The sequence below is a fragment of the Tachyglossus aculeatus genome, chromosome 11, assembly GCF_015852505.1.
Source record: "Tachyglossus aculeatus isolate mTacAcu1 chromosome 11, mTacAcu1.pri, whole genome shotgun sequence".
Lineage (NCBI taxonomy): Eukaryota > Metazoa > Chordata > Mammalia > Monotremata > Tachyglossidae > Tachyglossus > Tachyglossus aculeatus.
In genome coordinates, this window is record NC_052076.1 from 15,578,505 (window position 1) to 15,597,614 (window position 19,110).

The following is a 19,110-nucleotide window of genomic DNA, read 5'->3' on the forward strand; positions in this document are numbered from 1 at the left end:
CTCTCTTATCCCCACCTCCATAAAAATTATTATAATTATTATGATTATTGTAACTATTACTATGAAAGTATTTGTTAAGCACTTCCTCTGTGCCAAACACTGTTGTAAGCACTGAGGTAGATAATAATAATAGTAATGATGACATTTATTAAGCGCTTACTATGTGCAAAGCACTGTTCTAAGCGCTGGGGAGGTTACAAGATGATTACCTAGGAGAACCCAACATGCATGAGTCTGTGCAGGCATGCAGAGCCGTGTTTGGCCGCCCTGAGACTTGGCAGGTCATGCCAGCATGCACGAGGGCACGAGGAGGGCAGCTTGGCTGGGTGGGGAGAGGGGTACTGGGCGGGCAAGAGGCCCAGGCTCCCAGGCGCAGGGTCTTCAGGATGGCACCATCTCTGCTGCAGAGACGAGGAAAGGCCCCAAGATCACCATCCAAGGGCGCAAAGATGGGCAACTGGAAGGCGGGGTGGATGTGCCTGGCATCGGTCTGCCCATCAAGATCACCATGAAGGCTGGGAGCTCTCAGGGCAATATCCTGGCAGTCCAGAAAGTCAGCGTCCCTCAGGAGGGCCTGGACTCTCTGACCAAGAAGATGTGCGGGGCGGGGGGCCACTAGCTCCAGGTGCCCTGATGCTCCCGCAGGTCCAGCCTTGGGGAAGAGATCCAGAGGACGGAGAAGCCGATAGGCCCTGGGGGAGACGGTCAGACAGATCTGGAACCGAGAACCTATCAATCAATCAATCATATTTATTGAGCGCTTACTGTGTGCAGAGCACTGTACTAAGCGCTTGGGAAGTACAGGTTGGCAACATATAGAGATAGTCCCTACCCAACAGTGGGCTTACAGTCTAAAAGGGGGAGACAGAGAGCAAAACCAAACATACTAACAAAATAAAATAAATAGAATAGATATGGACAAATAAAATAAATAAATAAATAAATAGAGTAATAAATATGTACAAACATATATACATATATACTGGTGCTGTGGGGAAGGGAAGGAGGTAAGAGCCCAGAAGTCCAACCGACATCCCCCTCCCCACCCCACCAAACACAAATACACACACTCACACACTCACTCACACACCCACTCAAAATGGCTTAATGGACAGACTTGGGAGTCAGAAGGACCTGGGTTCTAATCCTGGCTCTGCCACTCATCTGCTGGGTGACCCTGGGCAAGTCACTTCACTTATCTTGAGCCTCAGTTACCTCATCGGGAAAATGGGTATTAAGGCTGTGATGCCTATGTGGGACAGGGACTGTGTCCAACCCCATTACCTTGTAACTACCCCGGCACTCAGTACGGCACCGGGCATATAGGGAGAGCTAAACAAATACCAGAGTTATTATTATCATTAAATACATAGGCAGGGACTCCGGGCAGTGGCCTGGGTTGGGGTGGCTCTGTGGGGAACTCCCAGGGACTGGATGGAGTATGTGGCAGGGTGGGGCGATAGCCAGGAATCACCCAGAAGGTTGGAGTGACCCGCTCCCGCTCCCCGGCCCTAAATGTCTCCCCTCGGACCCTCCCAGCAAGCTGAAGAAGCTGGAGCTGTCGTTTCTGCAGAAGTTGCGAGAGCGGGGTGAGAACTTGTACGTGGTGAAAGAGGCGGTGCAGACCCTGAAGGAGGTGGAGGTGGAGTTGGCCCAGACGGCCAGCGCAGGCCTCTCCCTCCCGCTGCTCAACAGCATCGGACTCAAAGTCCACTCTCCCCCCCAGAGGGGCAGGCAGCACGACCCCCAATCCCTGTTTCCTGCCCCTTTCCTTCTCCGGCCTGCAACCCACGCATCCCTCCTCTCCCTGCCCCTCAATATTCCTTGTTCCTCTCCCCCGCAACAACCCACCCCATGCCACATCCCCCTCTCTCCCCTCGGGAGCTCCAAAGGTTCTCACTTTCATATCCAGCTTTAGGGCTCTTTCAAGTTCAACACGTCCATGCAGCTGGCCCTGGGCTCCATCCTGGCCATCTCACTGAGGCAGCTAGTGATATGGGAGAAGGATTGGGTCCCTGGGTCCTCCCCACACACATACACCGCTCCCCCACTCTCAGAATACATTCGGTGGGGGGCTCGCAGTGGGGGCGTGGGTAGGCTGTCCTCCATTCCCCAGCTGCAGAAGGGTCCTGGGCCCGGCTCTGCCCCCCAGCACCCTAAGATAAGGCTCTGAAGCTTTGGGGCAAAACAGATTCTCGTCCCTCCCGGAAGGCAGGGTGGAGAGACAAACAGTCTGAACCCCGAATCTCCATCATCATCTCATCTGTCTCTCTCTCTCCAATCTCCACCTACTGCAGACATTCCTTACATTGAGGACAAGAGGCAGAAAATTTTCTCTTTGGAAAGTGAGTGTGGAGGTTCCTTCTCCCTACTTCCCTTCTCTCCCCCCTCCCCGCTCCTTCTGCCTCATCCTTTCTCCCTGGTCCTCCACCTGCTCCAGTCTCAGGGTTACACCCCCACCCCATTTCTCAGTTGCGCCTGTCTCAACTCCCCAAGGTACATCCCTCTAGGCTAAAGCACCCTAGAGTCCCAGCTTTCCTCAGACTCTGGCCCTGATTCCCAATCCCCAGTCTGCCATCTAGCCAAAAGGGCAGCAGGAGGAGGAAGAAGAAGAGGAGGAGGAGGAGAGGGAGAGGAGGAGGAGAAGGAGAAGAGAAGGAGGAGGAAAAGGAGAAGGAGGAGGAAGAGAAGGAGGAGGGAAGAAGGAAGATGGGAGTGAAGAAGAAAGAGGACGAGGAGGAGGAGAAAGAAGGAGGAAGAGGAGGACGAGAATGAAAAGGGGAGGAGAAATGAAGAAGAAAGGGGGAGGAAAGAGGAAGAGGTCAGTCAATCGTATTTGTTGAGCACTTACTGTATGCAGAGCACTGTACTAAGTGCTTGGGAGGGTACAGTATAACAATTTAATAGACACAGTCCCTGCCCATAATGAGCTTACAGTCTAGAGGTGGAGGGGAGGAGGGTAAGGAGGAGGAGGAGGAAGAAGAGGAGTGGGGGTGAAAGAGGAGGAAGTATAAAGAGGAGGAAGAAAAATGCACTCTACTAAGCACTTGGGAAGTAGAAAATAAGCAAAAGACACATTTCTTGCCCACAGGAAGTTTACAGTCTCAAGGGCAAGATAAACATAAAGGTATTTACAACTGGAGGAGAACCCACTCAGCTAAGAGCCAAAGTCATCTGGACAGGAATCCAAGAGAGGATTAGGAGAGCCCCAATCTCTAACCCGGCCAGCCTGCCCCTCTCCGATGCTTTCCAGTGGTGGGGATTGTCTCTCATGGGTCTGGGTTCTCCCTTTAGGCAAGGAGATATCCTGTAAAGCCTTCATCAGAAGTAAGGAACTGGACCGCATCCCCCAACCCCAGCCCCTGGGCAATGACCAGCTCTCCTGCTCTCCATCAAATCACACTCAGGCAGAGAGAGGAATGAAGGCCGGAGTGGGTCTGAGGGGGTTACGGGGTCTCAGAACAAGGGAGGGATTCAGGGAGGGCCTCCTTGAGGGGTAGCTGGACTAGGGGCCCAGGTCCCAATCAATCAAAGGACCCTGCTCCTTGACCTACAGCATTAGGACGCAAATCTCCTCCTCCTCCTCTGGAGCGATGGGACTTTGGGGCCCTGCACGCTGAGGTAGAAGGGGAGATGTCCGTGCTGAGGACTCTGACCCTGGGACAGTGGGAAGGCTTGCTGACCGCACTCCTGGGCATCATGGGACAAGCCAAGCCGCTGCAGACCCTGGAGGACACGGTGAACCTGGAGGAGGGGCACAGAGGGGAAGGGGGAAGGGGGTGTCCAGAGGGCAGGAGGACGGTGGGATGCCAGGAGCAGAGAGTTGGTCGCTGGGAAAACGGAGAGAGGGCTCCCTAGGGCTATAGTTCAGGCCTCTGTCCAATTTGGGCCCCTTCTCCCTGGAGACCACACCATCATTAGAGAAGTAGCATGGCATAGTGGGTAGAGCCCAGGCCTGAGAGAGTGAGGTCCCAGTTCCACCACTTGTCTGCTGTGTGACCTTGGGCGAATCACTTCACTTCTCTGGGCCTCAGTCCCCTCATCTGTAAAATGGGGATTGAGACTGCGAGCCCCACGTGGGACAATCTCCCCCAGCTCTTAGAACAGTGCTTGGCACATAGTAAGCGCTTAACAAATACCATTATTATAATTATCATCATTGTCGTCATCATTGCCACTATGATCAGGCCATCCTCAGGTCACAGCTCTTGCCTAGTATTGACAGTCTCGTCCCCCGCTGGCCCATCCTGTGCCCTGCTCTCTGCCCCCAAGGTGACCGGTGCCCACCCTCTCCCCACAAGTGGAGCAGGCCCTGGACACGGAGGAGCCAGTGCAGCTAGCAGGGCCGGGTGGCTCTGTCCTGGCCAGGTTGCAGGAGGCCTCAGGAATACTGCACCCCACGCTCTTGGGCACCGTCCTCTACCTGCTGGGGATGCTGCGGGGTGAGGAGGGCTGAGGCCTGCCCAGAGAGGAGAGCTCCCCATCCCGCCCCCCGACCCCGGCTTACCTCCAAGCCTCCGAGCCCCTGCCGCCCTGACTCCACTGACCTCTCCCTCCCCTGCTCCCAGAGCTGAGTGAGGAGCAGCAATCAATCAATCAATCAATCGTATTTATTGAGCGCTTACTATGTGCAGAGCACTGTACTAAGCGCTTGGGAAGTACAAATCTGCAACACATAGAGACAGTCCCTACCCAACAGTGGGCTCACAGTCTAAAAGGGGGAGACAGAGAACAAAACCAAACATAACAACAAAATAAAATAAATAGGATAGAAATGTACAAGTAAAATAAATAAATAAATAAATAAATAAATAGAGTAATAAATATGTGCAACCATATATACATATATACAGGTGCTGGGGGGAAGGGAAGGAGGTAAGATGGGGGGATGGAGAGGGGGACGAGGGGGAGAGGAAGGAAGGGGCTCAGTCTGGGAAGGCCTCCTGGAGGAGGTGAAGGAGGTGAAGGTGATGGCCAGCAGCAGCTGTTGGCCATGTCGGTGGAGAAGAGGATCCTGCCCGGCAGATGCAGCTGGTGAGAGTGAGGACCTGGGACCCCAGGGGAGCTCCCAGAAATGTCCCCTTCCCCTCTTAGTGGGCAGACATCCCTCCCCACCCCCACCCTGCCGCCCCCTCTGAGTTCTCTCCTCTCCCCGAACCTCGTGCTTGCCTTCACCGAGGCCCCACTTCCTGCCGTCCCGCAGCTGGAGACCATCCTGGAGCAGTCCGGCCCGGGGCGGCTGCACTCGGCATTGCTGGAGGGCCTCGGGGTGAGGACCGGACCATCACCCAGGCCCTCCTGGGCCTGAGCGGGCTAGACCTGGATGGGAATGGGCATATCACTCCCCTCCTCAAAAATCTCCAGTGGCTACCAATCAATCTGCGCATCAGGCAGAAACTCCTCACCCTGGGCTTCAAGGCTGTCCATCACCTCGCCCCCTCCTACCTCACCTCCCTTCTCTCCTTCTACTGCCCAGCCCGCACCCTCCTCCTCCACCGCTAATCTCCTCACTGTACCTCGTTTTCGCCTGTCCCGCCGTCGACCCCCAGCCCACGTCATCCCCCAGGCCTGGAATGCCCTCCCTCTGCCCCTCCGCCAAGCTATCTCTCTTCCTCCCTTCAAGGCCCTGCTGAGAGCTCACCTCCTCCAGGAGGCCTTCCCAGACTGAGCCCCTTCCTTCCTCTCCCCCTCTCCATCCCCCCATCTTACCTCCTTCCCTTCCCCATAGCACCTGTATATATGTATATATGGTTGTACATATTTATTACTCTATTTATTTATTTATTTATTTATTTTACTTGTACATTTCTATCCTATTTTATTTTGTTGGTATGTTTGGTTCTGTTCTCTGTCTCCCCCTTTTAGACTGTGAGCCCACTGTTGGGTAGGGACTGTCTCTATGTGTTGCCAATTTGTACTTCCCAAGCGCTTAGTACAGTGCTCTGCATATAGTAAGCGTTCAATAAATACGATTGATTGATTGATTGAATGGGCCCCTGTTCACCTTTGACCCCGAAGCCCTGCCCCAGCTCTCAGTCTTCCACCTGCTGTCCAAGACATCCCCCTTCTCCAGCCCCCTGCTCCCAGCCCGGGCCGCCCCACCCCACCCGGGATTCTGGCTTCCCTCCTCCCCCAGGCCCGGGCTGGGGGCAAGGGGTAGTGGCCTGCTCTCCAAGATGGTCCATCCTGACTGGGTGGTCAGGGACGGGCCAGCCGGCTGGGAGGTGACGGCCGGCAGGTCCCTCTGCTTCTCCCAGGTGAGCCACGAGGCCCGGGGGTCGGTCCGGGCCCAGGCCAGCCTGCTGGGCACTGGGGGGCTGGTCCCAGCGGGGCCTGCAAACCCAGGTGGAAGACTTGATGGATTTAGCCAAGATAGGTCTCGAGGCCAGAGGGAAAGGCCTTGGACCCCCGAGCCCGCTGAGGCTGAGCCTGCGGGGGCTGCAGGGGCTGGGGCCTGTCGATGCGAGGGCTAAGGAGATCGTCTCCGAATTCGACTAGAAATCTCAGGGGGTCTTCTGGGAGGGGAGGCAGTTCCTAGCAGGGGGTGCGCTGGGCCCCAAAGCTGGTTTGGGAATACGGGAGGGGCCCCCAAAGTTTTTCTAAGGCCTTATCGGGGGGCTCCCCCGGCCCCGGACTCGCTCTGGCCATTCGGGAGGGGGCTCGGGGCTTGGGGGAGCGAGGCAGATCCTGATTGAGGAAATGGAGGCTGGGGACTGCTTCATTTGGAGGGGCTCCTTAGGACAGTACCAAGACCCTCTTCAACTCCCAAGGGAAGGGGGCTGGGGGGGGGCCAAAGCCGAAGAAACCCTTCCCACTACCGCTTCCTGCCCTCGACCCAAAGCCCCTCCCGCCTCCTGCCTTTCTCTCGCACCCCCCTGCTCACCTTCACTGCCCACCCTGGCTGCACCCCAAATTTATTTTCCTCTTCCCTCCTCTCTTGCAGGGAGAGCAATAATAAAAAGGGGGAAACTAAACACTGTACTAAGCGCTTGGGAAAGTCCAATACAGCAACAAAGAGTGATTATCCCTGCCCACAATGAGCTCTCCATCTGTGGGGGGTGGGGAAGGCGGAGGGGGGAAAGACATACATCAATACAAATAGACATCAACGTATATAAATAAATTAAAATTACATAATAATGGTATTTGTTAAGCGCTTACTATGTGTCAAGCACTGTTCTAAGTGCTGGGGTAGATACAAGGCAATGAGGTTGTCCCACGTGAGGCTCACAGTCTTAATCCCCATTTTACAGATGAGGTAACTGAGGCCCAGAGAAGTGACTTGCCCAAAGTCACACAGCTGATAAGTGGCGGAGTCGGGATTAGAAAATAGACATCAATGTAAATAAATAAATTAAAATTACATAATAATGGTATTTGTTAAGTGCTTACTATGTGTCAAGCACTGTTCTAAGTGCTGGGGTAGATACAAGGCAATGAGGTTGTCCCACGTGAGGCTCACAGTCTTAATCCCCATTTTACAGATGAGGTAACTGAGGCCCAGAGAAGTGACTTGCCCAAAGTCACACCGCTGATAAGTGGCGGAGTTGGGATTAGAACCCATGACCTCCGATTTCCGGGCTCTTTCCAGAGTGCTGCGGGGTGAGGAGAGGGGGAAAAAGAGCAAAGGGAGCAAGTCAGGGCGATGCAAAGGGGAGTGGGAGATGAAGAAAAGTGGGGCTTAGTCTGGTCTATTGCTATATTGAATTCTTCCAAGCGCTTAATTCAGTAAGCGCTCAATAAATACGATTGATTGATTGACTGATTGATTCCCAGCATCCTCGGGCTCCTTCTCTCCGTCCAGGGTCAAGGCCACAGGGCTGGGAATGTCAATCAATCAATCAATCAATCGTATTTATTGAGCGCTTACCGTGTGCAGAGCACTGTACTAAGCGCTTGGGAAGTACAATTTGGCAACATCTAGAGACAGTGTCCAGCAGAGGAGGTCAGCAGGCCGGCCGGCGCTGCCCAGGGATCCCGGCAGCCTCCGCGGCCGGAGAGTTGCCAAACCAGCAGCCCCCCACCCCCAGCCCCTAGCCCACCGGACTGTCGCCAACCCTCTCGCCTCGCCCACCATCAGACCTCTCCATGGAAGGCAGCAGGCCTCGGCCTCCTGAAAAGTAATCTCCTTCCTGCCCCACCTAGAGCCTGTCAGAACCATAATGATAATAATGGCATTTGCTAAGCACTTACTGTGTGCCAAGCACTGTTCTAAGCGCTGGGGTGGACACAAGGTGATCAGGTTGTCCCACGCGGGGCTCACAGTCTCAATTCCCATTTTACAGCTGAGGGAAGTGAGGCACAGTGATATGCCTGAGGTCACATGGTAATAATAATAATAATGATGGCATTTATTAAGCGCTTACTATGTGCAATGCACTGTTCTAAGTGCTGGGGAGGTTACAAGGTGATCAGGTTGTCCCACAGGGGACTCACAGTCTCAATTCCCATTTTACAGATGAGGTAATAATAATAATAATGATGTTATTTGTTAAGTGCTTACTATATGCCAAGCACTGTTTCTAAGCGCTGGGGAGGATACAAGGTGATCAGGTTGTCCCACGTGGGGCTCACAGTCTCAATTCCCATTTTACAGATGAGGGAAGTGAGGCACAGTGATATGCCCGAGGTCACATGGTAATAATAATAATAATGATGGCATTTATTAAGCGCTTACTATGTGCAATGCACTGTTCTAAGCGCTGGGGAGGTTACAAGGTGATCAGGTTGTCCCACAGGGGACTCACAGTCTTCATCCCCATTTTACAGATGAGGTAATAATAATAATAATGATGTTATTTGTTAAGCGCTTACTATGTGCCAAGCACTGTTTCTAAGCGCTGGGGAGGATACAAGGTGATCAGGTTGTCCCACCTGGGGCTCACAGTCTCAATTCCCATTTTACAGATGAGGGAAGTGAGGCACAGTGATGTGCCCGAGGTCACATGGTAATAATAATGATGGCATTTATTAAGCGCTATGTGCAATGCACTGTTCTAAGCGCTGGGGTGGTTAAAAGGTGATCAGGTTGTCCCACAGTGGGCTCACATTCTCAATTCCCATTTTACAGATGAGGTAATAATAATAATAATGATGTTATTTGTTAAGTGCTTACTATGTAGCGCTGTTTTTAAGCACTGGGGAGGATACAAAGTCATCAGGTTGTCCCACGTGGGGCTCACAGTCTCAATTCCCATTTTACAGATGAGGGAAGTGAGGCACAGTGTTGTGCCCGAGGTCACATGGTAATAATGACAATAGTGATGGCATTCATTAAGCGCGGATTATGTGCAATGCACTGTTCTAAGTGCTGGGGAGGTTATAAAGTGATCAGGTTGTCCCACAGGGGACTCACAGTCTCAATTCCCATTTTAGAGATGAGGGAAGTGAGGTGCAGTACCGTGCCCGAGGTCACACGGTAGAGACGTGGCGGAGCTGGAATTAGAACCCACAACCTCTGACTCTGAAGCCCGTGCTGTTGCCACTAGCCAATGCTGCTTCCTCTTGAGCGGAGCAGGAGGGGAGTGGAGAGAGCGGAGAGAAAATCGGTGGACCCTGGGCTCTGCCTACAGTTCTCCAGGCCTCTGTGCTCCCTTCCCAAAATCCCTGGAGCGGGGAACTCTAAAATGGGGAGAAATCAGGGACTGGACCCCCCTGGACCCCACCACCACCCCCAGCTGGAGTCCCACTTTGGGTGCCAGCCGGACCCAATCAAGAAAAGCAGCGTGCCTTAGTGGATAGGGCACAGGCTGGGAGTCAGAAGGACCTGGTTTCTAATTCTGGTTCCACCCCAAGTCTGCTGTGTGACCCCGGGCAAGCCACTTCACCTCTCTGGGCCTCAGTTTCATTCAATCGTATTTACTGAGCGCTTACTGTGTGCAGAGCACTGTACAGTTTCCTTATCTGTAAAATGAGGATTGAGACAGTGAGCCCCACGCGGGACAGGGACTGCGTCCAACACGTTTTGCTTTTTTAACCACCCCAGATTTTAGCATAGCGCCTGGCACATAGTAAGCCCTTAACAAATCCCATCATCATCATCAGGTCATCATCATCATCATCAATCGTATTTATTGAGCGCTTACTATGTGCAGAGCACTGTACTAAGCACTTGGGAAGTACAAATTGGCAACATATACAGTCCCTACCCAACAGTGGGCTCACAGTCTAAGGTCCTCATCTGTAAAACGATGGTGATGATGGGATTTGTTAAGTGCTTACTATGTGCCAAGCACTGTTCTCAGCGCTGGGGTAGATACAAGGTCAACGGGTTGTCCCACGTGGGGCTCACCGTCTCCATCCCCATTTTACAGATGAGGGAACTGAGGCTTAATTTTAATCAAGATTAAAATGGAGATTAAGGCTGTGAGTCCCATGTGGGACAGGGACTATGCCCAACCCGATTAGCTTTGTATCTACCCCAGCGCTTACCTCCCTCCCTTCCCCACAGCACCTGTATATATGTATATATGTTTGTACATATTTTTTACTCTATTTATTTATTTATTTAATTTATTTGTACATATCTATTCTATTTATTTTATTTTGTTAGTATGTTTGGTCTCTGTCTCCCCCTTTTAGACTGTGAGCCCACTGTTGGGTAGGGACTGTCTCTATATGTTGCCAATTTGTACTTCCCAAGCGCTCAGTACAGTGCTCTGCACATAGTAAGCGCTCAATAAATACGATTGATGATGGTGATGTTGCCTGGCACAGAGTAAGCACTTCATAAATGCCATTATTATTAGTACAGTGCTCTGCACACAGTAAGCGCTCAATAAATACGATTGAATGAATGAATGAATGACATTTTTTAAAAAATCACTTCTCCCTGCCAGAATCTGTTGAGGCGGCCAATTTTCTCACCCTCAAAGCACCATTCCATGTCTCTGGGAGCCCAGCACACCTCCAGTTATCCCCGCCACCTCCACTCTTCCCCGAGGGGAGGAAACCAAGTGACCACCCACTCTGGCCCGGCCGCAAACCTCCTCCCTTCCACCCCCGCTGCCCCGCAGCGGGCCATGCTCCGGCAAACAGGTCCATGCTGTTTTCCCAGAAGAAGGGCCCCCGCCGAGGGCGAGGAGGAGGGATGAGCCAACCCCGACAGAGGCGGGCCTCTGCCAGGGCCCGTCCCCCATGGGGCATAAAGCTGGGCAGGCGACACCTGGACAGCATCTGGACCGGCCCCAAGACCTGGCTATCCAAGCTCAACGCCACCTCCTTCTCAGCTCACCAGTAAGGGGCCAAGGGGCAGGGGTGGGGTGTTGAGCCCACTGTTGGGTAGGGACTGTCTCTATGTGTTGCCAACTTGTACTTCCCAAGCGCTTAGTACAGTGCTCTGCACACTGTAAGCGCTCAAGAAATACGATTGATGATGATGATGTTGGCCCTTCCCTCCTGGCAGGGATCGGGGCTGTGGTTCTGTTGGACTGGGGGGAAGAGAAGGACCCCCAAGTTGAATGTCTCGACCCAAAGGTCCAGGACCCGGCCCCTGGCCAGAGCTAGCCCTCCTCCCTGAGGTTCTGGGGATTGCTGGGCTAGTAGGGGAGGGCCCGGACCCCAGATGGGACGAGGCTCCAAGGGAGTCATCCCCTCCCTGCCTGGGTTGGATGGGTGACCCTCACCAGCGGGTAAAAGCTGAGGTGGATTCCCAGAGGCCTGAACGCTCTGGAGTTGGCTGGATCCAGGGTTAGGGAAGGGCAAACGTGCCCCTGGTAGGACGAGGGGAGAGACCCCCCGGCCCTCTGGGACCCCACCCCTGCCCGTCACCCTGCTCAGCTTCTGTTGGCACCCCCTCCTCAGGCCTGAGGGCAGCGAGCCCTGAGGGGGTGGAGATGGGCTGCTCTGCCGGTGCCCGCCCCTCGCCACCGACTGCTCCCCTCGCCCCCGCAGCTCCGGGACGATGACTGCCATGTTTGATAATGTGACGAGGGCACTGGCACGCCAGCTGAACCCCCAGGGCGACCTGATCCCGCTCGACAGCCTCATCGACTTCAAGCGCTTCCGCCCCCTCTGCCTGGTTTTGCAGAAGCGTAAGGGGACGCTTTTCTGGGGGGCCCGCTACCTACCCACCGACTATGCCCTCCTGGATCTGCTGGAGCCGGGCGCTGCGCCCACAGGTCAGTGTGGTTCTGGGGAGCCCCGGAAACCTCAGGGCCCAGAGGCTCCCGGGCGGCGGGGATGGCAAGAAGAGTCAGTCAGTTGCCAATCATATTAATTGAGCACTTACTACGGGCAAAGCGCTGTACTAAACGCTTGGGAGAGTACAATAAAAACAATAAGCAGACATGTTCAAGAAGACTGGGGTCACCTTCTCCAAGACCAGGAGGATGGTGAGGTCAAGAGGCTAAGGGGCGACGCAGAGAGGGTGAGATGGCTGGAAGGGGGCAGAAGGTCGAAGGAGCTGAGATCAGCAATCCTGGGAAGAGAAGCAGCGTGGTCTTAATCAATCAATCAATCAATCGTATTTATTGAGCGCTTACTGTGTGCAGAGCACTGTACTAAGCACTTGGGAAGTACAAGTCGGCAACACGTAGAGACAGTCCCTACCCAACAGCGGGCTCACAGTCTAGAAGGGGGAGACAGAGAACAAAACCAAACATACTAACAAAATAAAATAAATAGAATAGATATGTACAAGATAAATAAATAGAGTAATAAATATGTACAAACATATATACAGGTGCTGTGGGGAAGGGAAGGTCTTAAGCAGTGTGGCCTAGTGGAAAGAGCCCAGGGCCTGGGAGGGCCTGGGAATCAGAAGACCCGGGTTCTCATCCCGGCTCCGCCACTTGTCTACTGCCTGACTTGGGGCGAGTCCCTTAACTTCTCTGTGCCTCAGTTACCTCATCTGTAAAATGGGGATTAAGGATGTGAGCCCTATGTGGGACAGGGATTGTGTCCAATCTAATTATCTTGTATCTTCCCCATCATTTAGTACAGTCCCTGGCACATAATAAGTGCTTAAGTACCATTTAAAAAAAAAAGAGGGAATTAAGTTAGAAATGGGAAGCAGCATGGCCTAGTGGAAAGAGCACAGGTCTGAGTTTCAGAGGACCTGGGTTCTAATCTCGGCTCTGCCACTTGTCTGCTGCTGTGTGACCCTGGACAAGTCGCTTAACTTCTCTGGGCTTCGGTTACCCCACCTGTAAAATGAGGATTGAGCCTGTAAGCACCATGTAAGACATGCTTGAATCTACCCCACTGCTTAGTACAGTGCCTGGCACGTAGTAAGAGCTTAACAAATACCATTAAAAAAAAATCAGGAAGGATTTTCTGCTCAAGATGGGAGTAGAGCAAGGCTGGGGGTTCCTGTCCTTCTGTGACAGATTAGGGGAGGGGATGTGGATAATAATAATAATAATGGAATTTGTTAAGCACTTACTATGTACCAAGCATTGTTCTAAGCACTGGGGAGGATACAAGGTGGTCAGGTTGTCCCACATGGGGCTCACGGTCTTAATCCCCATTTTACGGATGAGGTAACTGAGGCACAGAGAAATTGTGACTTTTTTTAATGGCATTTATTAAGCGCTTACTATGTGCAAAGCACTGTTCTAAGTGCTGGTAGGGTTACAAGGTGATCAGGTTGTCCCACGTGGGGCTCACAGACGGGCCATATGTATATATGGTTGTACATATTTATTACTCTATTTATTTATTTATTTATTTATTTATTTATTTTTATTTTTATTTTACTTGTACATTTCTATCCTACTTATTTTATTTTGTTGGTATGTTTGGTTCTGTTCTCTGTCTCCCCCTTTTAGACTGTGAGCCCACTGTTGGGTAGGGACTGTCTCTATGTGATGCCAATTTGTACTTCCCAAGCGCTTAGTACAGTGCTCTGCACATAGTAAGCGCTCAATAAATACGATTGATTGATTGATTGATTGATTGACAGATGAGGTAACTGAGGCCCAGAGAAGTGAAGTGACTTCACTTGCCCAAAGTCACACAGCTGACAAGTTGTGGAGCCGAGACTAGAACCCATGACCTCTGACTCCCAAGCCCAGACAGGGGGTGGGATGAGCGAGCCAACTGTGGGCTCTGATTCTCTACAGGGGGGGACCATCCGGCCCTGACTCCTCCCCGCTCCTGGATACAGATGGGGTTCCAAGATTAGATGGGGTTGGAGCTGTCTCATCCCAAACCAGGAATGGGGTTAGGGGGGTGCCCCCTGGTCCGTTCCATGGGTTCCTCTCACCTTTAGAGTCGACGGACAACCCGCACTTTCGCTTCAAGAAGCTGCTGGACCTGCGGCTGGAGGGCAAGGTGGACATGCCCAGAACTGTCAGGGTCACTGCGGGGGCTGGGCTGACCAAGAGCAGTCAACTGGAGGTGCAGACCCTCAGCGTGGCGCCCAAGGCCCTGGACACCCTGAGAGATGAGCGGTGAGGCCGAGGGGCTGCCGTGTCCCCCGCCCCGGGAGAGAGCTGGGAGTTACCGGGTCCCACCTGGCCCTGAGAGAACCCCATCCTGCCCCCCGGGCTCCCTCCCTCAGAGCTGACCAGGGTCCCACCCCCTCCAGGAAGCTGCTCCCCGACCACCCGTTCCTGCAGGAACTGCGTCCGCGAGGGGAGAACCTCTACGTGGTGATGGAGGCGGTGGAGACGGTGAAGGAGGTGACCCTGGAGCAAGCCGGACAGGCCCACGGGGGCTTCTCCATCCCACTTTTAGCTCCCCTAGGGCTGCAGGTGGGGAGCTTTCCCAAGTCCATTCCTGGCCCCGGCTTTGACTCCCGGCCCCATTCCAAACACGAGCCTCCCTCTCTGTTGCCCAGTCCCACGTTTCACCTTCTGTCCCTCCTCATCATGGTTCTCGGCACAGAACACCGGGAAAGCCAGGTCCTGGCTGTTGGGTTGGGTCCAATTTGCTCCAGGCTGGTTGGGCAGTTTCTCCGCAACCCCACGGACTAGAGCGCGCTGGTCATTGAGGCCTGGCCCCTGGGCCCCGCCGATGGGACAACTGCACGTTTGTGTCAGCATCTCCCCATCCTGTATGCCCTGAGCTCCCTTCTGGTCCAACTTGACTCCGAGAATTGAAACCGGACTGAGCCACTTGCCTCTGTTAGGGTCTGGCTCTCCTTCCCAGAACCCCCCACCCCTCCAACTTCTTCCCCCTGACTCGGTCTCCGAGAATCTCTCACGCTTCATTTCTCCGCCTTCTCTCAGGGCTCCCTAAACCACCAAGAAGCTGTGACTGTCCCCCAGGGCTGTGTCCTGGCCTTCCGGGTCCGGCAGCTGGTCACCAAGGGGAATGGAGAGTGGGGTAAGCGGAGGGTGGGGCCTGCAGGGGCAGATGCAATCTCTGGGGAACTGGGGAGGGGCTGGGAATGAGGGGGAGGGAGGAAAAACTGAGCCGGATGGGCGGATCCCAACCTGGAGGGTCCAGAACTAATAATAATAATAACAATAATAAAAATTATGGTATCTGTTAAGTGTTTAGTATGTGCCAGGCACTGTATTAAGCACTAAAAGTGGGGAGAGGCTCAAAGTAGAGGGAGATCAAACTACTGGACTGCTGACCTGAACCCTGTGGGCTGCCCAGTGGCCTGAGACCTGTCGGGAGGATTTTTTCCGTTGCTCATCGGCTCCAGGCCCGCAGAGTCTGAGGGCAGTATGGATGGGCAGTTAAATCTTTCTCTCCATCTTTCTCATCCCCTCCCCTCCTCCAGACATTCCTCATGTCTGCAATGAGAAGCTGAAAACTTTCCCACCTGAAGGTGAGACGGAGCATCCTCTCCCATGCCTGCCCACCCCCCGACCCCTTCCCCATCTCCCTCCCTCGGCACCCTCTCCTTCCCGGCCCAGTGACCCCGACAGGCCATCCAGGAGAGGGGCTTAGCAGCACTTGGGCTCTAATTCTCCATTGTTTTGGCTTTCAGACAAAACCGAAGAGGAGAAATTTACCTGTGAGTGTGTGTGGAGGGAAGTGGGGGCACCCTCCTGCCTCACTTCTCTTGACCCTATGGGCTCCTAATCCCAAACCTGCCCATTTCCAGAGAGGGCTGGGGATCTGGGGAACAGGAAGTGAAGTGTCAGCCCTTTGGGGAGGGAGAGTTGGGGAGAAAGAAACGATCTTGGGGAACTCACCAGGAAGCCAGGGATGGGGTAGAGATTCTGGGGTTTTGGTTCTGGGGTGAGTGAGACTTTGTCTTTCTCGGGTTGCCAACCCCAAAGGCAGCACCCCCCACCCCTGCCCCGCACCCCACAGCCCAATTTTCCTTTCTCTCCCATCTCTTTTTTTTATATATAATGGCATTTATTAAGCGCTTACTAGGTGCAAAGCACGGTTCTAAGCGCTGGAAACCTCTTTATGGAAAGAGCTGCCCAGAAATGCTTGGAGGGGTGGGGGCGATGCAGAAGGGCTGAAATTATAGTGGTGGGATGGAATAGGGTGGGAAGATGAAAGATGATCTTGGTTTCCCCTGCGACCCGGGGGAAGGGAGAGGAGGGGAGGATGGGGATGGGGGTCTCAGACTGATTTTCCTCATTGGTCTCTCCATTTCTCTCTCCCTTTTCCATTGGCAGTGATCCAGGGGGCAGACTGTAAGGAAATCTGTGAGTTCCTTCCCCTCCTACCCACTCCAGCTCAGGAGAGTGGAGGCGGGGAAGGGGGCGGGTTGGTCAAAGCCAGGTGTGGTTAGGGCTAAGCCCGGGGTGAGGAACGGGTCAGGATCAGAAAAGGGCTCAAGATCAAGGTTTGGAGTCAGAATCGGTAGGAGTCGGTTGGGTCCAAAATCGGAAAGGGTAGTTCCGCAGTCGTTTTAAGTTTGACGTTGAGGTCAGGGCCCGGGCTGGGGGCAAGATCCCACTGAGGCTGGGGTCAAGGTTGGGTGGAAAACACTCTGAGACTCAGATGTCCTGAGTCAGGGTCTGGTGCGGGGGGTGTGGGGACTCCCCTCTTGGGGGGCTGTACATTCTCCAGGGCAATGGGGTGTGGGGCTGGGCTTGGGACCTTGAAGGGGAGGGGGAGGCCTCCTGCATCTCTCTTCCAACCGCCCCACCAGCGGAGGTTCCCGAGGACTTTGCAACCCTGCGGCAGGAGGTGGAAGATGAGGCCCGTCAGCTGGCCCAGCTGACCCCGCAGGCCCAGGCCACTCTGCTCCGCTCCCTCCATGCCCTCCTGGGCAAGAACCACCAGCTACAACTCCTAGAGGGCTCGGTGAGGCCGGGCAGGGATCGGGAGGAACCCGGGGAAAGGCTGGGGGCAGCTGGGCCGGGGTGGCCACAGAGTGGCCACAGTCTTTTAGACTGTGAGCCCACCTTTTAGACTGTGAGCCCACTGTTGGGTAGGGACTGTCTCTATATGTTGCCAACTTGTACTTCCCAAGCGCTTAGTACAGTGCTCTGCACACAGTAAGCGCTCAATAAATACAATTGATTGACTGATTGATTGGTGGGGGCGGGGGAATCAGAGTTCAGGAGCTGAGGTCAAGGCCCAGCCTGCTCACCCCATCCTTCCCCCTCAGCTGGAGGAGGCTCTGAACAAAGCCAAACCCGGGGCCTTCGAAGTCCTGGGCAACGTGACTCTGAGCCCTCAGGCCATGGGCTCCATCCTCTACTTCCTGGGAGCCCTATCCGGTAAGGAGAGAATTAGGAGTTAGAGGGAGATGGGGTTGACTGGGCTTTCAGTAGCCACCAGTCACACCCTCGTCCCCGTCCCCAGAACTGAGTGAGGCCCAACAGAAGCTGCTGGCTCAGTCCATGGAGAAAAAGATCCTGCTGGCTCAGCTGAAACTGGTGAGAAAGAGGGATCCCTCCCGAGGGCCTGGCCCCAAGGAGGTGAGGTCGGGGGCTGCTGGGGACCCAGGACGTTGCTGCTTCGGGCTCTCTCTTCTTGCCTGTCTCTGCCACAGAGCTACCAGAGGCCCTGGCAGGAGGGAGAGGGAGGGAAGGAGGAAAGGAGAAGGAGGGAGGGTGGAAAGGAGAGGGAGGAAGGGAGAGAGGGGGGCTGTTCAGTCTCCTGGGCCTCAGAGCTCAGGGTGTCACTGAACCCTCCTGCCTCGGGGCCCTAGGTGGAGAGGGTCATGGAGGAGAACTTCCCGCAGAGCCAGAGCGGGGACTTCCCCCTCCCACCCCAGCTGCTCTCCTCACTTGGGGACGAGGAGCTGACCATGACGGAAGCCCTGGTGGGCCTCAGCGGTCTGGAACTGCACAGGGCTGGGCCCCGCTACACCTGGGAGCCCGCCACCCTGCCCCGGCTGTGCGCACTCTACGCCGGCCTCTCCGTCCTTCATCTGCTGGCTGCCCCGGCCTCCTGAATGGCCCCCGCCCACCTCCGCCCCTTCCCTGGCCTGCTTCTTCCTCCTGACTCCTGCCCCCGTGCTTCACCTGTTCTCCCCATGCTGGCTCCAGGAGGGGCCCTGGAGGACCAGAGAGTCTGGGATGGATGGAGAGAAAATGGCTCCGGCTCTGGAGGCAGGGGGGTCTGGGCAGATATCCTTTGGTGGGGTGGGGAGGGAGAGGGGATCTCTTTTAGCTCTAGGATTCTGGGGTACCGGAAGGCTGGCCTGGGAACCCCAAGTAGCCCATGAGGGAGAAGCAGCTGGGCTTTTAACCTCCCGGTCTGCTGACGGTCCTGTCTCTCTCAGCTGGGCGGTGAGGGGAGAGGGACTGGCGGAGGGATGGGCTGACAGGGTGGGTCGGTGGTGGGCCCCCGGCTCCTCTTCAAACAGCGAGCAGTCCAATAAAGCCGTTTGATGCACGGTGGGTCGTCATTTTGGAACTGAATCTATTTACATACACGGAGAGGGGAGGGACTTTCTTTTGGCAAGCGACCTAGAGGACATAAGGATTCCTGAATCCCAGAGCAGCCAAACCTGAGACGCAGGACTGAGAGAGTTTGCGTATCAGGGGCCTTTTAGCAGTAAAACCCGTGCCCCTGCATCTTTGGTGGGTTGGGCAGAGTGGGCAGAATCATCATCATCATCAATCGTATTTATTGAGCGCTTACTGTGTGCAGAGCACTGTACTAAGCGCTTGGGAAGTCCAAGTTGGCAACATATAGAGACAGTCCCTACCCAATAGTGGGCTCACAGGCTAAAAGGGAGAGACAGAGAACAAAACCAAACATACTAACAAAATAAAATAAATAGAATAGATATGT

At 54.2% G+C, this 19,110-nt stretch overlaps 1 protein-coding gene across 1 annotated transcript; it reads left to right on the top strand.

The window, feature by feature from the left end:
- The first annotated feature begins 11,902 nt into the window (after window positions 1–11,902).
- Window positions 11,903–18,265, top strand: GSDMA (gasdermin A). Its single transcript, XM_038754713.1, has 11 exons — window positions 11,903–12,119; window positions 14,213–14,393; window positions 14,531–14,696; window positions 15,174–15,270; window positions 15,677–15,724; window positions 15,887–15,913; window positions 16,533–16,562; window positions 17,012–17,166; window positions 17,474–17,585; window positions 17,671–17,744; window positions 18,020–18,265. The coding sequence occupies exons 1-11, from the start codon at window positions 11,903–11,905 to the stop codon at window positions 18,263–18,265; spliced, it is 1,353 nt and encodes a 450-aa protein (XP_038610641.1).
- Window positions 18,266–19,110: the final 845 nt, after the last annotated feature.